At 48.6% G+C, this 22,822-nt stretch overlaps 1 protein-coding gene across 2 annotated transcripts in view; it reads right to left on the minus strand.

The window, feature by feature from the left end:
- Positions 1-22,822, minus strand: part of LOC122364248 (mucin-17-like) — a 52,126-nt gene that overhangs the window by 20,961 nt on the left and 8,343 nt on the right. For both annotated transcript variants that reach the window (XM_043334448.1, XM_043334449.1), the window contains exons 2-7: positions 19,379-19,436; positions 14,938-15,132; positions 12,946-13,075; positions 5,966-6,095; positions 4,402-4,526; positions 1,178-1,307 (exon numbers count right to left, since the gene is read on the minus strand). In XM_043334448.1, coding sequence (XP_043190383.1) covers positions 1,178-1,307; positions 4,402-4,526; positions 5,966-6,095; positions 12,946-13,075; positions 14,938-15,132; positions 19,379-19,436 — 768 coding nt within the window. The remainder of the gene's footprint in view (positions 1-1,177; positions 1,308-4,401; positions 4,527-5,965; positions 6,096-12,945; positions 13,076-14,937; positions 15,133-19,378; positions 19,437-22,822) is intronic.

Genomic DNA, 22,822 nt, shown 5'->3' on the forward strand with positions numbered 1-22,822 from the left:
AGGGCGGAATGACACTGAAATCCCGTTTCTTATAACGTATTCACTATTCAGTATTTCAAACGGGATCAGAAGAAAACGGGGATTCCGATTCCCATTCATATAAACACACACGCAATCTGAAACAAAAGTGGAAATTTAATTAACCTTAATTCATGACATGGTCCGAATCCCTTAATGAATGCGAAGACGTGTTTACTTTGTGGGAATTGAAGCAGCAATTAGCACACTAGTGACTGAGTAGTGAGCGCGCTGCGGACGTTGCGCAAGCAAAATTCGCTTCCTTTCGCCCGTGTGTATCGTCGGTAGGTAACTATGTCATAGAAGAGAGATTTTGTGTAGAGCTTGACATCCCATCTTTCTTTTTGTGACCGACTGTTGGGTTATCGGTGTCAGATGAGTGCCTGCTAGTGGTCAGGTTGACCTATTGCTACCAGCTGGACTGTTTGTACGTCTTTTTGGTCGACTATCGGTTAATCTCATTCGCTAATGCCTTACTCGTGGCTGCATGCATGACTTTATATCAACAAGTTGTAAACAGAATGTCCTTCACATTTTGGCTGATGGATTAAAGATAACAGTCGGCAACCTCTGAATTAATCTGGTTGATCTATGTATAGTTTATCATTCGATCTTGCTGATCACTTAATTCGCCTGATTGGTCAGAACCGATTTCGAGTAGACAGCAACAGCTTGTCTTATCAGAACCAAGGAGTTTGACACACTCACGCCCCCGCCATGCGAACTCTGCGGGTCGGTGGAATTTTGGCAGCCGCTGTGGTACGTTTGTTCTCATGTGGCAACCATTGACCGTGTGAACGGGCCTCTCACCCATACCTGGCCTTGATGGGCGTCCAGCGAAACAGCTTGCTAGTCTGTTGATCTGGGCACCGACCAGCGCTATACCTACTGCCGACAGGTGTTTCATTTAAGAAGCCAAGAAAAGTGGCTTGGTACCCCCAAAATGAACGGCACTGCCCTGTGCCTTTGGCAGGACTGTTCGACACATTACACTGCAGTCTAATTATTTCATCCAGAATGTGGCAGAAAAAATGCGTGCTCGTTACAAAAAGCTGAAGATGTTCTAGCCGATGAGTTTGACTCTATGAGTCGTCAAGCCGGAGTCGGTGTGTGAGCTGGTGAGCCCGTGTCAGTGAGACGAGTCGTTGCGATGACTCACCACGTTGAGTTGAGTCCGGTGGTCGTAGATGGAGGCGCCGGGCAGGGCCAGCAGCGGCGCGTGGTGATCGGTGAGCGCCTCGGTGGACGCGTGGTAGTCGTACGCCAGGATGTTAAAGAAGTCCACCGCCCTGACGAACAGAAGGGAACGACGTCAGTGCCGATCATGGGCCATAGCAACAGCCATTTGGGAATTGTAATGGTAAAGTTGAAGTTTCTAAACAGCATCCAGCTGAACGGCGAAGGGAAATTAGGATAATATTTTGAGCATGATTTGTCATATGCTTGCTATAGCCACGACACATAGCCTACTACATAATTGTTAGCTACGTCACAAGCCTGGCTATTCCATTTTCATCCTTTCCATAAAAGCCAGTGTTGTGCGCTCATGGGAATGTATGGCTGTTATGACCACCGTACACAACATCATTCAAACAATCAGTGACACAAAGCCCGCCATATGAAGAAATATGACAAAGCCGCTAACCAAAAGGCACCGTTTATTATCATCTGATTGACGTCCTTTGTGTGACCTGCTCCTCCAACAAAGCAGGAGCCGGGGTCTCGCCATACCCTCCCTGCGCTATCTCCGGGCCGTCATTTCTAACTGAAGTGACTGATGCCGGTTCATAAGGTCCCATTCGGGCCACCTCCAATCACTCGGACCATATCGGCGGCAGGATCTGACAAGGGTCGATATTGGGTCCAGTGGTGTTACGTAATCAGTTCGACACGATGGAATTTGAACGAGTCAATAGGAGTCGTCGGAAACTGTTCAGAGGCTACTCACGCTTGTTGCGCAAGAAAAATTACGGCTGATCCGGTATCTTACCAGAAATTTATTATTTTTGTCGGCTTTCGCTTGATGATGCCAATAATTCACAAAGCTTAACACGCGCAGTGGAAGGTGGGGGGGGGGGGGGGCGGATTTCGTCCACCCCTCCTGTTTTTCGCTAATAACTCGCGCCGCAAACATGATATTAATGTGAAATTTTGGCTACCTGTCCAGAATCGAACTGCGGATCTTCTCGTGCAAAAAAATAAAAAAATCGGGTCACAACTTTTCTAGTAATAGCGGTGTAAAGTCAAACATCTTGCCGCCGCGGCGGCGCGGCGGCCGGCGCTAGCCGTTACGCGCCGCCTGAATTGTAGACTGTGCCGGGGCGGGACGGTTCCGTCTTTACATTGCGCTCCTTACCGCTGATTATATTCGATTCGCGTCAAATTTTGTGAGAAGACTAAGAAAAGTACAGGCAGTCTTATGGTTAAAGAATTTTGAAAATCGGCCGGTAACAACTTGAGTTATGAGTGTGTAAACACAAAATTGTGATTGCCGCGTTTCCCGCGTCCGCCGATCCCGATTCAGCCGGCGACATCTTACGCTTAGCAGGCTTCTAACTGCCATATTTAATGTTGGATTAACAAGAAATTCATCATACATACTCACAAATGTATGTTCTTTCGTATAGTGAAAGAAAAAAGAAAATCGGCCGGTAACTTTTTGAGTTATCGGCGTGTAAACGCAAAAAAGTCGCTAACATGGCAGATTTGACTTTTGACCTCATTTGACCTTCAAGATATTGACCTAGGGTCATGAAATTCACACACAACAGAGTTCCCCTGGGCCCCCACCTACCCTCCAAATTTCGTCTTTCTAGCTCCAGTGGGAGCTGAGATCTTAGGGGGGGCGACATCCGCCCCCCCCCCCCCTTCCACTGGGCGTAGTACTCGCAACCCTTCCACTGCGCGTGTTAAACATATTACGCGAATCCTACACATAATTCACAGTTTAGCCGGTTTGTGAAAAACACTTTGAGAGAAGGTAGACTTCCAATCTTACGTTCCATGCAGGAATGGCAGACGAGATAAATGAATGGAGATAAATGACGCTAATAATAATGTGACGCGTTGACCGACCTTCGGCTCATTACAGCGCCTTTTGTGACTATCGCCTATTTATTATTGCCGCAGTGTAGACGAGATGACAAACGAATTGACACGACAGCTTAGCTGCAAGGTCATTCGAAACACGCAAATTTCAACACAATCCGACCTGACACCATCTGCACCGTATTGCAGTGTCTGGACGAAATGCCAGTCATGGCACCATAGCCGACACTTGCCTGACATACTGTGCCAGTGACACATTGTGCTGACACAGCCCCCATGACCGGGCGCCAGTTAGAACAGCTTGCAAACAAGTTCGGGGCGTTTGAGGGAGTTGTTGAAATTGTCTGCCGTCAGAAGACAGCGGGCGGGGTGGGTGCTGAGCCCAAACCCCCGCACGATGCTTGAGGACGCCTGGTGTGGGCTCAGCTCAGACAGGCTTTGCCGCCTCTCTAACCGTATTTCATGACATGTCGCTTAAATTGGTAAGCCATTGCCGGAGTTTGACAGATGCTAGGTTGTGGAACACACTTCACTTTAAGAGTTTCTGACAACTGCAACCTGTTCACCTGCTGTGAAAAAAAATGTTTTCTTTATCATAGCATGGTTGACGAAGTGCCGTCTACGTTATCCTGCTACTGAAATTGGTTTTGAACCATCTGGGGTGTTATGCCTTCCCGCGATACCCATGACGAGTTATCTCGCAAGCGGAGTTTACAATCATTACTTTAGAGCATTATGTCAATACTAAACCTTCAAGTTCTCCCCCCGGTATTGCGTCACTCATACTCCATGAGATCCGGTCTGGCGCGAACTCCCGCCTCTGGCGTCCTTCGGTTAGCGTGGGAAGGTGACTGTAGCTGGGCTGCTATACAGTCTACTGAGCCTGCTCAGTGCTCAGTGCTCACAACACGGAGTTGTATAATAAATGCACGCACTCACACCCCTGGCGGTATGAGAGAAGGTCTTGCACCCTGCGTGTATGTATTTACAGCGTGAGAAGGACACGCGCTTCCGCCTAAACGCGTTGTGAGAAGTGCTGGGCAGAGCCTTATATGCTCCCACTTGCCTCAGGTATGAGAAGAGCTCATCGTTTCCTCATAGCCGTGGTGCGAGGTGGAACCGAAGCATTGGCCTTACGTTGCGAGTTGGGCTCGACGCACGCATACGGGGTGATAAGGACTTCATAATGGAGGCTGTTCAATTAAGTGGAAATAACTCCCCGTGTCAGCTGTCGGCACCCTCGACCCTCGACCCCGTCCTTCGCCGATGGCAGCGGCGGTTTATTCTTGAGTCCAGTTCCTCCCCAATAATGCCTGAATATAGCTCAATACTCACGCGTTCAGTCTCGGCACGTTGAATCCCTTCTCTATTGTGCTGATACCGGCCGGCACGGCCACCGTCAGCAGCAGGGTAGGACGGTTCGTCTTCACAGATTCCTCCTCGAACGCGGCTCGCAGCTCCTGAAAACGGCAGGGGATTATGGATTACATCAACGGGGCAATAGATATCATTTGGTGTATGACATTAATGTGGAATTAACATAGACTCTGGTGGTGCTTATACGCGCGCTCGGCACTGGTTTCTTCAATTCATGCTCGGTTTGTGCGTCGTTTATTGTAGCTAGTTATCGTGAGACGTGAGTTTTAGACGGGCGATATAACAGCAACTGGGCAATTCAATACGATATACGACATCTCCATAAAATATTCGTGGAACAATGCAGTCATAATATCCCACTGTTCAGTCGAGACACTGGTCTGTGCTGATTGTTGAGCTGTGTTGAGCTGTGTTGAGCTGAGTTAAGCCGATTCGTGTTTGGTCTCTCGGCGAGTGAGCTCTGTGCAACTGCTAAGGGCGTGGTCAGGTCGTTACGATTGCTCTGCAGCAGCGGCGGTGGCGTGAGCTGGATATTTCCGGTTTTCTCCAGACTACAACCGCAACAGATCACTTCGTCACGACTGTGTCCACGAAGCGTGGTTCTGCGTTCTGAGACTGCGGACTTTGTCAAAGACCAAGCGAGGGGCTGCGCCGTATAGAAGAAACACGCAATAAATCATGATCTTTGGTTGAAACAGAAAGATGAGACCGCACTTTTGATCACCAGAATCAGATATATCACCACATTTTGTCGGTAGATCGGTAATTCGGTAGTACTGAATCTGGCCGAACGGCCAACTGTAGGTATTTATTGTTCATATGATCCACTTGGATGACCGCTCAGCAGTGAGATCGATGGTCAGCGTTTTCTCCGAATCATTTGCGCGGAGAATGTCGGTTATAAAAGTCGTCACAGGTGTCATGGTCGTTTTCGGATGGCCGGTTTCACTTCTAGCGTCATCAGAAAGCGATAACGAAAACGACAGTCTGTTTTCGGCACGCTGGGGAGCGCTTCCGGTGCCAGTTCGACCGTGATGACCTTTGTTCAGAACAGTGTGTCATCCAGTTGAGACGCGCACAAAAAGTTGACCGCAGGGGTTCCGTGTTGCGTGAGGGTGTCACCTGATGTTACGGTAATGACACCTTCCGCCCAGTGTGATGTAGCTGTCACTTGAACCGTGTGCTCACGTGGGCGGTGAACGGAGTGATTAGGTCTAGTAAACGAACGGTATTAGCAAGACATGACGTCACCGTAATTTTTACCTTTACATGCATAGAAACTTCATAAATGTTTCTACGGTCCAGTGAAAGGATGGGTGTGTTTATGTTTAAATTTTATATACAATGCCAATTGTCCGAAAAAATGTATTCCCTCAGGCGTAATTAAGCATTTTGATCCAATTCATCTATCGCCTGTTGCCTGGTGATTTAATTTCAAACGGGGCTGGCACGATCCTGGGCATTGGGAAGCTTCCCCAAACCCCAACCGTGCGTTTGGGGCAAAGATTGAAACCGTTCTTACCTCCATGAGCGTGGCGTAGTTCTCCTTGTCGGTGACGTCACTGCCGGCGCGCGAGCCCGGATACTCCCAGTCCAGGTCTAGACCGTCGAAATTGTACTGGCGCAGGTATCGGATCACACTGAAGATGAACCTGGAATACAGAACAGAGCGGGACGTTAGTTGGAAAGATTATCAACAACTCGATCGGGAGTGATGCACATTAGGCGTGGAAAGAGTGAAATACACATAATTGAAAATGTTGTGAATATATTACCCCGCTATTACGAATGTTAGCATAAGTGCAGGACAGGAAAGGTGGATAGATCCATTGACTGACTCCTCTTATGGTGGCTGTCCCGTCTGCTTTCGGCCCCGGCTGCGACCGCTTTACATCTTATCGTATGGTAACCATTACAGTATCTGTTATCGATTTCACACTTAATATGCATGAAGTGGATATGACGCTGGGTGTTGATGGTTACGGCTTAATCACCTGATAAGCCCGACTGGCGTAAGGACGGGATACTTTGATCGATGGGCTCAATTTCCCAAAGCCGCGGCAAACTCAAACCTGTAATTGGGCCTTGACATGCTCCCCATTTCTCACCAGGCAGCAAACACTTTCTGACACTCGACTGCCGCTTGTGCGTTATTAAAATGAGGCAACACCAACGCAGTACTCGCGTCTATTGGAGGCGGCAGGCTTCAGCAGCTGTGACGCAACCTGACCACTTCACGCTCGGGTAGCCCAGTGACCCAGCGTGCGCCGTGGGGTGCGGGCCGGGCCAGGCCGGGGCTGCCGCTTCGCCACGCGTCATCAGGGCTGCATTCATTCCAGGCGTCTGCTTTGGCCAGCCCCCCCCCCCGCTCCATCACTCAGGGGGGGGGGGTCCAGCTATCTGTAAGAATCTTGGCCCAGCCTCCGTTCACGAGCTCCAGCATTATTGGTCAGGTAATCTTGGTGCGGTCAGTGGTCAGTTACTCAGTGGTCAGTGGTCAGTTGGTCAGTTGGTCATTCTGGGGAGGGGGTAGTGGGTGTGGTCTCTCTGCAACAGCTGACGGGTCGGTGCGGGTGGCGTCTCGTAGTCCAGGGCTGCAGCCTGCCCCTGACCCGCTGGGGAGGGGAAGGGGAGGGGACGGGCGTGGTCGCCGATGTGTGTTATGCGGTGACCCAGTCGCGTTAGGAGGGCATTACGAGGCGGAGCGTGTTTGGGCTCGGTGGTTTGAGTGTAAGGTTGATGGGGGCGAGGACAGGACAATTAGGCTTGTTGGTTTGTTTTGGAATCCGTTAGCGGGTACAGGGCAAACAATGTAGCTAGCTAGAACTATTCGTAAGATGAATGGTAATTTGCCAGGTTTACCCTTCCCGGCTAAAGAGGGGAATCAGTCTGGAACTGTTTGTGCATTATCATAAAAGTCATTCGCTGAGCTTAAATCAGCTGGACCATTAGCTTGCGACCTGTGCCTCAATTGGTTCCATTTTCCACCACGCTGAAAGACTATTGCAGCCGCTCCAAGTCAAGGCCGAGCGCTTAGCCGTCCCCATCGCCTGATCTAACGGGAGCTCTCCAGAAGGCTCTCCGCAGAAGCTTTGTGAGTTTCAGCGGCGTCGTGACACCGCCCGGCTCTTCTGGAACTCACGGTTTTGTGAGGGAGACTCACGGAGAGACTGCGGGTCCTCACGGCCGTGCCGACACATCTGCTACCGCTGGATAAACTGTGTCGCCATGGAGAGGCCGAACTGGGGCAGAGCAAATCGCTCGGCTAGCGCCGGCTGCAGGCTGAACTGACCCCGAGGAATGCCTACTACTCAGTCGGGTCAAGGAGAGCTGGGTTAGAAACTATCCATTATAACATCTATCCTAACAAAATTAAACTCATCGCTAGAATAAATTTATTTCGAATGTCCTTTGTTCCACGAATGAATGCACTCTGTGGCTACAGATATCGATTCTACTTTTACATGATGCAAACAAGGTCGGTGTGCAGTGCAACTTTCACTACAGCTACGATTTCTATCGAACAAAAGCCTCTCTATTGAACCGTCGAGGCGGCGACGTCTGTAAGCTTGTGGCTTTGACCTTGGTCACAGTTGCCACTGATGAGTGCTGTGACTGCTATCTACTGTATTTATTGTGTGAGCTCCTTTGCATTGCTAAACTAACATGCGTCTGATAGTCAATGCCTATTCGATTCGTACTATATTCCCTGTTCTGTAATCTATAGGGCTGCTACAGGACCACAGATGCTACTCTCTTGTGTTCGATTGCAGTCACCAGCGAGCGGCTCTGTGTTATCCCGCGCGGGGCTGGGGGGGGTAAATTTTACCCCCCCCCCCTCGCGAATTTTTGCGATATCTCAAAAACGGCGGCGCGCAGCGCCGCCAAACTTTCAGTACCTTTTCTTACATCAATTTGACACGTTCCCTGAAAATTTGAGCGAAATCCGTCGGAAAATTTTTGAGAAATTGACGTTTTAGTGACGTCATGTTCGCCATTTTCGCCTCAAAAACGGCAAAAGTTCAAACGCCGCTAACATCTTCATTTTTAAAGGAATCAAGACGTAACAAAAAAGGTTATACGTAATTTTACTTTGTCTATCAAATGGCTATCATGGTTTTTTGAAAATTTTGGATTTTGGCCTAAATTTTTTCAAAAAACTGACTTTTTTGGGAAAATCATTATAAAATCCAAAATTTTGAGTCTATCGAAAAAACCGGAATATATGTCAGAGATGTGGTCTATGTGCACCTACATACCAAATTTTAGAAGAATCGGTTCAAAAATGTGGGAGTTATTCAAAATTTCATGACGTCACGACACACAAATTTTTTGAAAAATGACTTTTTTGGAAGTTCTAGACCTCGTACGGAAACAAAAATAGCACCATTCGATTCGCCGTGAAAAACTGCATCAGATAGACACCTTTTTAGGCCTTAACAACCAACTTCAAAATTTGACCTCACTTGACCTGACCTTGACCTGACCTCGACCTGAAATTCATCCAGAGGTGGTCCATATCACTTATTGAGTGTGCCTATTGAATTCTATGAGTAAAATGACCAATAAAACATGTGTCGCACATGCCCTTTTCTATATTTTGTTTTTTGGTGACCTGACCTGACCTGACCTGACCTTGACCTTGACCTCTGAATGATATTGTATGCAACGAATATTGTCTTGGTAGCCTAAGAACACGTTTTGGGCGATCAGTCTCAGTCCATGACTCCATTCTTCGGCAACTACGGTGCAAGGCCGATACTGTAGAAACTTGCAATTTGTACCCTTGACCTGACCTTGACCTTGACCTCAAACTTTAAATTAAGTACATGTTTTTAGTAGTTCGTGATGAGAGCTTTCGATTGGCGTTTGAATTTTCCAAATCGGACCATTAGTTCGGGAGATAACAGGGGGGTAAAATTTACCCCCCCCCCCCCAGCCCCGCGCGTTCGGCTGGAGACCCCAGCCCCGCGCGGGTTAAATGTACATTCGATCCTGTCTTGTGCGTAGTTGCAGTCTCCGACGCTAGTTACGAGTGTTACTGTGTTGTGGAGAGCTGCAGTTCCCAAGACTTTATTACGATGATATTGTTCTGTGCGCGGTTGAAATCTCCGGCGCTGCGCGAATGCTACTGTGTTGTGCACAGTGGTAGTTCCCGGAACGTTTGGCACGAATTGATTTAAAGCTTGTTAGTCACTACTTCTGATTTTTTCGTTGCTTTATTCCACTGCATCAATCAAAATCATCATTGCTTTCAACATATATCAGTTCAAAATATTCAACGTAATGTAACTCAAAATAAGCTAATAAGCATCATTTTGTGTTGCGCTGAAGGGACGTCTTAGAAGTTTGGAAACTTTGAGAGGCTTCATGAAGTATGCCACACCAATAGCTGAATAAATTCAATTATAATGCTCAGCATATTTTGATTACACGCGTTTCAAACACGCTGTCTGTAGTTGTGTAGTTGCCAGATCGTCCGTGAAGCAGCTGCCAGATAGCGTGTGTGACACTGACATTATCTCATGCTCTCTGCCATGCGTGGCGGGGCCGAGAGGTCGTGGTTTCTCGGTCCTTGATTCCCAGCCGCTGGTGACGCTGCTAATTACCCCCTTCCCCTGCCCACTCTCGGTCTGTGACTAGCGTAAAACTGCATGTGAACCCACTCTGTGTGGGAGTGGCCTCTGCTGTCATGTTACCGCGCTATCTTGCGTGGGTTCCATTGGAGTTTGAGTGGGTACAGGGTAATGTGTTATCTTCAAGATGCTTAGCTTTGGGTCAAAGGTGGACTGAGTCTGTGTTGTTACTGTGCTCTCGAGGTTTCATGCAATTTTTGGATGGCATGTAAATTGTGACAGGTCGAGTTTATCTCAGATAATGCAACAGTAACTCAGTTGAAGTTATTTTAGATTACGTAAATGGCAGCTGGCAACTCACTTCAAGGTGAATTCACACATAATGTATGATATGACATAGCAGTTTGGGAAATGTGCACGTATGTTACCGTATCTCGAGCTAGTGCTGCGATTGTAACTGTTTAACCCTAGAACGCCTAGGGGGGTTGTATCAACCCCCCCCCTGAGGTTTTTTCGAAGTGCACGCTAAACGGCTTGTCGTAGCGGGCTGAAATTTTCAATACCCTATGGGGCAACCTTTGCGCATCTTTTGCCGAAAAAAATTGATCGGGTCATGTCAGGTCACGGAGTTATGACGTCATAAGAGGTACAGCCTCCGGACAGATTTTCACAAACTGAGTGCCAACGCCCGAGGTTTCCTGCCGGTGGTACGGACATCGGTTGATGGATCGTGATGAAACTTCCCATGCATGTTGGGGCAAGTATTGGCTATCATATGGTATAAGAAATTTGACCGGGTCAGGTCAGGTCACAGAGCTATGACGTCACAAGAGGAACAGCGTCCGGTACTATTTTTGAAAAGCGCCCGAACCACTATTTTGCTAATTCTTGTCACCTCAATGGGAATATGCAGCAATATTAGCTTCTATAGGGAGCAAATGGACCTCCCAAATCCAAAAATACAATCAGATTTCAAAAACTTAAATTTTGATTTTTCGAATTTCTGCTGCCGACTGTGACCTTGCCGACTTCCGGCGCTCCCAACGCGCCATTTTTAGAGCTAGGGAAACGAAATACATACCAAACGATAGAGAATTGATCAAGGAACACGATAGTGAAGGTTTCAAGTCGATATCTCCCACCGTTTTGCCGCAATCGCCGCCGAAAGTTGAAAAAAATTCTATTTTTCCGAAAATTTGACCTTTGACCGGTCAAAAGTAGGTCAAATGTTGACCTAGGACCAAAAAATATACCACCAATCGCGAGATCTCGTTGAGAGCAATCCGTTGGTTTTTTCCGCTAAGCTCTACGACCTTCCGTTTCGAAACGCCAGGGGGGGGTCGTAACAACCCCCCCCCCCTGGTCGTTCGTGTTATGAGAAATGGCCTGGTCGTGCGAGGGTTAAGAGATACGCATACTGTAGAAACCAGCACGCTTATGAGTCTCACGTCCCAGTTTTAAGTCGGTATGCGTCAGCCACACGAACTGTTATCACTTTTGAGTCCTCACTGCAGTTGAAGTCAGAAACCACTGTATTGTTTTCTCTGACTCTCACGAAAATGCCGATTAAAACCCCGCTAGCCTCAGCGTCTGATTGGAAAACAATGGGCCAGTGGTCTCACATTAGTGGCAAGCGATTGGTCCAGAGCGGCTGTCTTCAGCGAATGAGAATCGAACAGTTGTAGCTGTGGGCTAGGCCAAAAATAATGTTCGATGAGCTCAGCGAAATCTTGAATTATATCGGCTTGACTTAAATATTAGGTCACTAGCCAATGCCTGAAATCGGCTAATGATTTTGGAGTGAACGAGTGGTACGTATGAAAGGCTTGCTGGGGCGCTTTTAGTCACTTCAGTCATGCTTTTGGGGTAATAATGACAGCTCAAAGGTCGGTTTTGTCATAAAGGCCGTGTACTATTGTCATTTGTAGCTGAATCCGGACCTGGCGTAACAACAGGTGGCGAGCATTCACACGGAATAACGAAACTGGATAATTACCATCGGCCCGTGGCTATAATCAGACAACACTTTCACACTCTCACTCAACTGTCGTTTTGTCCCTAAAAAAGTCAGTTTGTATGATTCAGTTATGCATTTCGATGGGTCTTGATCCGTTCTTTGCGCCTCAAAATATGCAGTGAAGCTATCTGCTAAAATGAGCCAAGCAGTTCCAGACTTCAGCAAACGCTGCTAGTTGTTGCACATGTTGGACCGGATTTGACCAGACACGCCCATGCATGGGTGTGGTCCTGGGTTGCGCACAATCTCGCATCCTCTCTGCCCTTCCAGGCCCGTCACGGCCGGTCACACCATTTTTCCAGCTGACTTCCTGGTGCCGGGGCAGAGGGGTGAGACGAGTCGTCTCAGTTCTCAGAGACGGAGGGGACTGGGGCTCAGCCAAGGACGCCCACCGATCCACCCCCGGGGCACCGACCGGCTGAGGTGGCAAGGGAGGAAGCGCTGCGTCCCTCTAAGCCAGGATCAGGATTCAGGAGCCTCGGCCGCCAATCGAGCAGCATTTCTTATGCTTTAGTTAACCGACTGCTGTTAAACATGTAACTTGCTGCATTTAATTTGACTGTCGGACGTATAAGTATGTGAAGCATTCACCATTGCTCTGAATTCAGCTTTTGCAATATCCTGCTGAAGACGTGAAAGTTTTGCGCAAGCTCTGTTTTCCATTAACCATTTTTATGTCTATGTAAGTCCAGCATCTGGGAAATAGAAACGATAGAAACAATGGTGTTATGCAAGCCAGTAATTGAAGGTAGGTTGATTGTATTCTGAATGGTGCCGGCATACATTATGCCAAATATGCGACGCTTATTATGTAAAGCAAGAGCTGATGAAATTACGCATATCCGATTCATTTGGCGCTGGAGTCGCCTGTCCCTTTGAAGCCTACTAAGCCCGTGCTGTTGAACTCACCTTTGCCTGTTCTCCGGTTCGGCCACCAGTTCTGAGAATCTTCCCGAGCCTTCGCTCCAGCCTCCGAGCGCCAGCAGCGTCCGCAGACCCTTGTTGTACTGCTTGAGGCCATTGAAGCGGGCATATCCGCCTGTCACGGAGGTTAGGGTTAGTTCAAACGCACGAGCCGAGAACACAATACACGCACACAATGCATGGACGAGTGATTTCGTGTATGGCGTAACGTACTTGTCAGGACGTCAGGACTCAGGTCTCAGGAGCAAGACCCGTCAGGAGTTATACAATGGTATTGCTTTAGAGGCGCGCTTGGAAACAAGGGTGTTTGATTGTCAATACAGCTGTTGCAGTAACGCAAGTCGATTGTGAACTTGGCTCAACAATAGTGTGGTGTGACAGGGATGACCGGGAAACTGAATATCCGTTTCCTTGGTGGTGAATTTTCCTCAGTCACCGTTCGAATGATATAAGACTAGATTGGTATCACAATTGCGGTTCAGGGGCAGACTTACGACTTGCGAGTTATTCATTGCATTGTTTAACCTGAGCCTACAACCCGTCAGAATATCAACACATCATGCTCTTTAATAACCGCATTTCTTCTATCAGACCCTCTGGCATTGAGATTCACCCTTTCCTTTGTCAGTCCCTGAATCCTGACGACATGACCGTACCATCCACTGATATATAAGGGCTGTAATTAGTACGTCTTCACTCAATAGACTCCCGAAAGAGATAACATTTATCGGGTGACCTCACCCCCGTGGACACGCCATTCAATGGCTCAAGCTAGGTCACGCCCCCAGGTCACAGGTCACCACCGTCCCCGCCCCGCGATAAACGGCATCTCAGCCGCTTCCAGCCGGGTCACCGGAGGATGCGGCACCTTCCATGGAACCTCACGCGCATCTCGTAACCTTTTGACCTCTGTTCACGGTCACACGGTGTGACCTCAAGTGACACCCCAAGTCGATCATGATTGGCATCGACCCGCCCCTGTCAGTGAGGTAATGGAGCTTTTCTGACAAGGCCGTAAAGAGGTTTGTGGGCCGACGTACGAGAATAGTTAGTGCGTTACGGACGACCCACCGCTGAGCGGTCTCTCTTGGGTATACCCCCGACTGGGATCCACCCTTGGCTATTCAGGGCCGCCGCCGGGCGTGGTCCCCCCCCCCCCCTGTGGGGGGGGGCGTCCTAGACCTCCTTGGGGAGGGGTTGAGCAATGCCTCGGGCGGGCGGGGGGGGGGGGAGGTGGTTCTCGGACGGGCTCACACGCCTCCAGAGCAGGTGTCTAACTCTCCACACACAATGGGTTCCACAGTGGGTATTGTAGCGTCGTCACGCCCCCGCCCGTGACTGCTCACGCGCTGTGACGTCACGGTTATGAAGTCACGTGGGCTGTGACGTCAGATGGGTGCGGGGGTGCCTGGTGGGCGGTTCGGCGTGCTCTAGCGGGCGGGGTTGGTTGGGTATTGGGTAATCGAGTTCAGAGTGTCGGCGGTGACTCTGTTCGAACAAAGATGAGTGGCAGCATTAGTAACGAAGGCCTTCTGAGGCAGTGACATGGACTCGGGATGACTGCGTGGGATCTGGGTCAGGGTAGGGGGGGGGGGTATTGGGTCTCTGCTGTGCGTATGAATCGAATGTTAGCGTAACTTTTTCAGAGCTCATTGCGTGCCTAGCGCGGTATGCATTGTTCCCGAAAAAGATGGGCAAAATCAAAGAAACGATGACAAAAGAAAAGGGAATCAGGGGGTGGAAGGAAAGAATAAAAAGGAAAAATAAAACACCATTAATTTACGAGAAGCTGGAGAGGCTATGTAAAGTGTAAACTACAGGTGAAAGAGAGTAACAAAATTGACATCGATATAACCGTGTCCTGGGCACAATAAGCTCTGAAAATAGAATGATTGATATGCTGTGTTTGCGTTTACCACAGTTGATAAAGCGGATCTTTGTGGCCTACTACTATAGCATTTCGCACTTCGAACTCACCTTTTTCGATGTCCTGATACTTGTCGAACGGCTGCAGCTGAAAGTCATCGTCGAACCCTCCGAAGGCGTACACGAGATGGGTGCACAGGTGGGGGTTGATGTTGCTGGGCAGGTATTTGGCCAGGCCCAGCCGGTACACGGACCAGTTGGTGTAGTAGCAGACCACACGCTTACGGGTCTTCTTACGGGCGGCGTCTGTCGGAAATGGGCGGGCAAGGGGTCAGCAGGTTGTATATACAGAGTATGTGCAGTATGCAGATCCCGACCGAGTTACGGCTCATACAGGTCCGACCGGACAGACCCGGGACAACAGGCCATACGAGGTATTGACTCGTAAGACTTCCCTGTCGTCAGACTAACTTATGATTCTGATGACTGACCAGTAACAGATCCAAAAAGGTGAGTTAATATAAGCTTGTCAGCTTTATCCCAGTCGGCATAAAGCTTATGTTATGAGATGAACGATGAAACTACGTTAAATAAATTGTGACATAGCAGCATCTAGCCTTGCTTCAACCTAACTAATTGTAATTATCAAATTTCTTTGTATTGCCAATTCAAGAAAAGCTTGCCCCTTTTCTTTCACTCTTAACACGCTGCTTGAGTGATCAAACAGTATGTCCAGCAAAGTAGACCACAATGTTCTGGCAGCGTCAGCGCGGGAGCGCTGCTGACCGCTCTGCGGAGAAATCTGTCCGCCCCGGCCCGGTCCGGTCCGGCCGCTCACCCAGCCGTGACCTGTTGGACGTGCCGACGCGGCCCCGCCGGCCGGGCGGGACTCGTGAGCGGCACGTGCTGTGCCCAACACCCATCGTCACGGCTGACGAGCTAGGCTAAATCACGCTTCACTGGTGACGGTTCGCACAACTAGGCTGGGCGGCCGTACAACATCTGTTCGCTGGGCATATATTCATCATGGTTCAGTGCTTATTTCGCACAGCCAGCTTTCAATGATGGAAAGATAAAAGAGATTGTCAAGAAAGGGTTGCTTTTGGCTCTAGGTTGGAGATCTGAGCGTTTTAGCAATATGGCTCCATCAGTTGGTCTACGATCTGCTTTTCGCATTTTGGCCACGAGAGTTTTGTTGACCTCTGATGGATAAACGGTCAGTGGGTGCCGAATATCCTATAAGAAAGATTCGGTCGATATCGCCACTTAGCAACAAAAGCACAACAAAATGAGACGTTTGTTGCTTGCACAAAATTGTTAGACTGGCCGTGAAATATCCACTCAAAAGTTAAAACTTTGCTGCTTCTCAATTAAGCGAACAGCAAGAACAATCGAGTTCTTAGAGTTGTTTTGAAGAAGACAGGCAAGTTCAATGAATAAGTGTCAGAATTCGTATTCCCTCGCAAGTGCATGTAATCATCTAAAAATGCGCACAATATTTGCGTCAAAGACAATGCATTTACAAGGTAGGGCAGAGCGGGGTCAAATGTAACACGGGGCAATTGTAACAGTGTTAATAATTCATAAACTTACCAATAGAATGAGCTGATGTTAAGACCGAAAATGCGTAATTCTATACTGCCTTTCCCAACGGAGTTTGAAGCGAAAGTGCCGGGATGTCGATTGCTGTGCACAGTAATTTGTTTTTGAGTACATTTTGTAAATTTTTATACCGTTATATTTGATTAGCTCATTCCCGCCATTGAAAAGATATCGACTTCAGACTTTGTGTAAGCGTCGGCAGGCTTGTTGTCCATAAATTGAAAGCATTAAATGCTGTACATGCAACATCTTTTTGCGCCAGTTTCGTCTAAAATATGTCAAGGCGAGACGGGGACAATTGTAACATTTTTGCAGGGGTCAAATGTAACAGGTTTTAGGTCAGTGGGCATTATGTCAAAGTCGTCAAATTTTCAAGGGAGTTGAAACATCGCTAGAATTAAGAGAACTGTAAGTTTTGTCGCAATCGGCAGCTTTTTACGCGATTTATTTGCAAAAAAAAAAAAAAAAAAACGAGAGAGAGGAGGTCCATCCAGCCCTTGTATAAGTGCGAGGTTTTAAGCCTTTTTTCCTGAGAAGAACCGTCTCGACCAAGTCTGGGAAGATGAACAAGTGTTCAATACTTTTGTTAAATCAAAGTTTTGGGAAAAAATTGTGTTGCTGTAGCCTGTAAATTAGCATGTTACAATTGTCCCCGGTGGTGTTACTTTTGACCCCGTATCTGGGGTGAATTGTAACAGATGAATTGACTTTTTCGGACAACAATTTTGACCCAAAAAATAAGTTTTTTTCGGAAATGTTTTAACTGTATTTTAACCCTCGCACGACCAGGCCATTTCTCATAACACGAACGACCAGGGGGGGGGGTTGTTACGACCCCCCCCCCTGGCGTTTCGAAACGGAAGGTCGTAGAGCTTAGCGGAAAAAACCAACGGATTGCTCTCAACGAGATCTCGCGATTGGTGGTATATTTTTTTGGTCCTAGGTCAACATTTGACCTACTTTTGACCGGTCAAAGGTCAAATTTTCGGAAAAATAGACTTTTTTCAACTTTCCGCGGCGATTGCGGCAAAACGGTGGGAGATATCGACTTGAAACCTTCACTATCGTGTTCCTTGATCAATTCTCTATCGTTTGGTATGTATTTCGTTTCCCTAGCTCTAAAAATGGCGCGTTGGGAGCGCCGGAAGTCGGCAAGGTCACAGTCGGCGGCAGAAATTCGAAAAATCATAATTTAAATTTTTGAAATCTGATTGTATTTTTGGATTTGGAAGGTCCATTTGCTCCTTATAGAAGCTAATATTGCTGCATATTCCCATTGAGGTGACAAGAATTAGCAAAATAGTGGTTCGGGCGCTTTTCAAAAATAGTACCGGACGCTGTTCCTCTTATGACGTCATAACTCCGTGACCTGACCTGATCCGGTCAATTTTCTTGCACCACACGATAGCCAATGCTTGCCCCAACATGCATGGGAAGTTTCATCATGATCCATCAAACAATGTGGGTATCACCGGCAGAAAACCTAGGGATTCGGCGCACACGTTTGGTAACTGTCGGCCGGAGGCTGTACCTCTTATGACGTCATAACTCCGTGACCTGACATGACCCGATCAATTTTTTTTCGGCGAAAGATGCGCAAAGGTTGCCCCAGAGGGTATTGAAAATTTCAGCCCGCTACGACAAGCCGTTTAGCGTGCACTTCGAAAAAACCTCAGGGGGGGGGTTGATACAACCCCCCCTCTAGGCGTTCTAGGGTTAAAGACAAAACATCATAGTTTCTGAAAATAAAAGAAAGAGTTTTATAACTGCAAACGTGTTTGCACCAGATGATGAAATGCAAAAAATGTTACAATTGACCCCGTTCTCCCCTACTGCATTTCAGTCTGGTGAGTCATGGCCATTTATCATTGTAAAAATGAAATATAAACAATATAAATTGTATTGAAGTCCGCCAGTTGCCTGCGGGTGTCCGTTTCTTTCGGCAGCGGTCGGCACACCGATGGGCTCTCAGCCAAACGTGTCACGAGTCACGACTCATTAGTTAGGAGTCATGAGTCATGAGCCTGTGCGGAGCGTCGTTCTCAGAGGGGACCTCCTTTCCAACATGATGACCAATTGTGATAGTTTCAGGAAGCTGTGCGATCAGCTCAATTTGAGGTAGGTAGGTGTTCTCAGTCAATGGTTTATCATGACATTGTTCTGGAGATATGTTCCATAGGTGCACATTCATTCAGAGAATAGTAAAAGAATCGAATAATTTAAACAAATGGCACAACTATCGTGTGCCTAGGTAGCACTGTTGATACGATTATGTACATTATCCTGCCTGCCCTAATGAAAAGCGTTTCGGAGTGGGGGTTTCAGTAGTCACGCACTGGCACCGTTCTCACGAGATCTACTCCCACGGCCCCTCACAGATGGCACCGAGAGACAATTCAGCAGTTTTCGAACCGCCAATTTTATAAACATTGTGCACATCTGTCGATTGAAGATCACTAAGTGCAGTCTGAACGGTGTGATTTCTACCGTTCTTGCTCGATCCCTGCACGGTGAGAACTGAGCAATCTCCCTATTGTTGTCTGCAGTTTGCACCTGGGACAGTTATTTGTTCATTGCAGGCCGTTTTTAGCTACGACACTGCGCACCCCTCCGCTCCCATCTCCGCGCTGAACAATAAAACGGCATTTTGGTGGGAAGAGGTTGCAGCCCATAGAATGGCAATCATGGAGTCAGGAGTTTTACACGGTTGTTTGAGAAAGCACGAAGAAATGTGTGGGAAATATTCTACAGAGGCTCCCAAACTCTACACTTATCTAGGTACATTGTCTTCCAGCAAATTTGTATGGCTTCTTGGAATGTGACTGGTAGACTCGCGTTATATTTTCCGGCAATCAGTACGTTGACATAGCTCATGATGCTCCTGGCTGAGATTCTTCTAATCTATTGATCCCAAAGATGAATAAACCATGCGATAAACGTGTGCACATACCTGTTGTGACGACGGCTAGGAGCAAGCAGCACACAAGAAGCGCCCACAAGGGGCGGATCTGAAACGGAAACAGACCATAGTTAGGGCGATATTCGGCGCCGGCCACAAGTTCAGCACCACCACGCATCATAAACAACAGTCGATCACCACAATCTACTCTCCACGGTCCACCCTCCATCCCTCCCTCCACAAACCTCCTCCCTCTTCCTTCATGCTCATCCCAGACAGCAACAAGATACCTCCACTAGTGTTTGTCGTCATTTCGCAACGTGAAGACTTTCTCGTTTGATGGGTCTGGCAAAAACGGGAGTCTGAGTCTCACTCACGCGTGGGAGTTACCGAACACACCCTCAGGGAAGGGGAACGGAGGGGGCGGGTGGTGGGCAAGGAACACCCACGGGTGGGGGAGCGGGTAGTTGTGCAATATGGCTGAACGTGCTGAGTGAGCTGGAGACGATGTTAGCGTGGAAGGGGCATGGCACGCTGCGTACTAGCTACAGTAGGTGGAACAGAGATAGAGCGGTGACGAAATGAAATGAAATTGAGACGGAAAACGGAAGGAGAGGAAAGGAAAATGATCGTAATGGGAGGTAGAGATGAGACATTTGTGAGCTGGTCAGATGAGGCGTTGTAGCCTGTCAGACATTTTCTCTGGACGATGCAAGGTGCATTATAATGAATTGTAACAATGAAATATCCGCGGCCAAATGGGTAGGATTTTATTACCACTTTTTATCACTTTGGAGTGAAAAGTGTGTCGCTTGCAGCCGTTGATTTTCCGATAACCACCATCAGAAATCCCTTCTCGGGACCTGCCCATCCCGTTCACCGGGCCGCTAATCGACTCAGTGAGGTACGAGCTCAAAGAGCCGCTATCACCGCGACCATCAGCAGTCACCAGACCGGACCCGGCGACCTAACCGACCGCCCTGCGACCCGCGCGGCCTTCAGTGACCCAACGTTGACCTCTGGTGACCCGGAGGCCGCGGCGACGTGCGCGAGACGTTCAGTCGGCTGACAACACTTTCACTGTCCGACCGACCGACCGACAGACCGACCAGCCGACCGACAGGGCGACCGACTGACCAACCGAAGACGGCAGTGGCGCGGCGACCATTGAAGTGCATGAATGGTTGTTGGGAGGATATGCTGATACAATTCGTGTAATATGTCTGCACCACGTACAGACTGAGGAGGTGAACTAGCCTTCACGAAATGTCTAACGGGCTGCTCGACGAAAAGCGAAACACAGCTTTACCGGTATCTACAGGACAAACAAGATTCTCAGCTTATAACCGTTGCCGCAGCAACCGACTTACGAATGCTGTTTTAACAGAAAGCTAAGCAGTGAAAGCAGAAACCGTCAAATCCCGGAGAGAGAAAACAAGCTGACCCTGTGTCTAAGTGTCACAACAGGTAGGTATGCCACTAAGTAGGATGGGATTATACCGCTGTTTCTCTAAGAAGAGGTGGCTCATAGCGCCTGGTACGACTAGCCAGGCAAGGTGTCGGGCCGGTCCACTGCTCAGTAGGATCGTCCTGCTAGACTGGGCCCAGACTTTGGCGACGTTACGGGCCCACCAGTCCATTGAAACCACATGAACCCTGGCTGGACCGGACAGGCTCGAACACTGGCTGGAACGGGCGGATCCAACGGGGTCCCCACTAATCCTCAGATAAGCCTTGTGCGCTCTTGTGCAAGACGTCCTCAGCCTCGCTCATGGACATCGGCCGTTCCCTCTCTTGCACCGGCCGTCTTGGCTTGTGCTCGATGTCGTCAATGGATGCTGTGCTCGATGTCTCAGGGAACGGTCAAAATCTTAGGAGTATTTTGGTCTCTCCTCCAGAAATGTATCGCCCGTGACTCAGTCTAGGATTGTTTCTGTGTGTCTTGTCATTGATATTGTCTCCACTTCATCGCTCGGAGCTTATCTCCTTGTCTCGTTATCAGGGAAGGTCGTCTCAATTTTTCACGTTCTCCAAGTGCATATCCATATACCCACTGCGTGAGGCGAGATATCCATGAGCCATATATGTGCCATGTGCCATATAGGGACGAACCGTTGCACATTTCGCAAAGCAAACCGCCCTGCTTTCACACACCAGCACGCTACTGACTGATAAACTCTGTACGGTAACCATAGTAAGGTGCAGAGGCGCGATGTGTAACGATTCCCCGCGATTAACGGTCACGTTATCGTAATCTTGACATCATAACGCTATTTCTGTTGCTAAGTTCGAATCAAGTGGGCTATCTTTCCTTTCCGTGCAAAAACAAAACAAAGCCAAATCGGGAGAACGTTGATCGCCTATCGAATTGATAAGAGCGTCGCTATTTATTTCTGGCATTAACATTTAAACCCGCTGCAGCTGGGCTCAGGAAAGAGGGAGCAGGATATGAATATGGAGGGAAGGTCAGGGAGGGAGAAGGTGCAACCCTGACTGGTTGCAGGCGGTGCACGGCTGACCTTTGACCTTGGAGGAGCCGGCGGGCCCAGCGGACCACGCACAGACGTAGGCGGCACGCGAAACGGACACTGCGTGCGGGCGGAAAGGAATGGCCGAGCGCAGAGGTATGATTAATTGTGTGCAGGTGGTGATTAGAAACAGATCTTGTCTTATCCCACAATGAGCATTGTTAGCGCAATGCAAATGAATTCCGGCATCGATTAAGGAACCTGATTGAAAAGCGGCGATACTAATGCACTGCTATTCAAAATTCGATCAAAATCAGCGGAAGCAATTTTACAGCTCTTGCAAGAAACAGCAGCAGAAGAAGAAAAACAGGCACCTATTTGTTACTCGGTTTTCATCTTTTTCACAAAGCAATGCTCTAAAGTTTTTAGGGGGTGGAAGCGTCGATGCCTGGTACAGATCTCAGGGTCGTTCTGGTGCCGTTTTTGCACCACCGCTGGCCGCTGTGGCGAGGTCAGTTTCTGCTAACCCGACTTCTCTCAGCCGGTCTCTCTCTCTCTCTCTCTCTCTCTCTCTCTCTCTCTCTCTCTCTCTCTCTCTCTCTCTCTCCCTCGACCGGTTTGCCCTCCTTCAATCCGATGCTAACATGTGACTCGGTCATAGATCAGAGGCCGTCCGCTGCTGCACTGATGCAGCCCCAGGGGCGGAGGGAACGGAGGGGGAAGGCCGAGGGACGGTGGCGCAGCGTAAGCGAAGTGAGCATGGGGCTCGGTTGCCGGGAAGAAGGTCAGAGAAGGTTGAGCACGATAAACGAGATTATCTTGTGAAGGACGGGGGTAGGGGTTGGTTGGTAGGTTGGTTGAAGGGGACGTGTTTCGCTGCTCAGCAGCCGAAAGTCTCTCTCCTCTCTCTCTCTCTCTCTCTCTCTCTCTCTCTCTCTCTCTCTCTCTCTCTCTCTCTCTCTCTCTCCCTCTCTAGATGGGGTAGATGGTCCGATAGATATGACTGGGCCCGGACCCCAGCAGGTGA

Source organism: Amphibalanus amphitrite, unplaced genomic scaffold (assembly GCF_019059575.1).
Source record: "Amphibalanus amphitrite isolate SeventyFive unplaced genomic scaffold, NRLGWU_Aamphi_draft 000664F_arrow, whole genome shotgun sequence".
Taxonomy (NCBI): domain Eukaryota; kingdom Metazoa; phylum Arthropoda; class Thecostraca; order Balanomorpha; family Balanidae; genus Amphibalanus; species Amphibalanus amphitrite.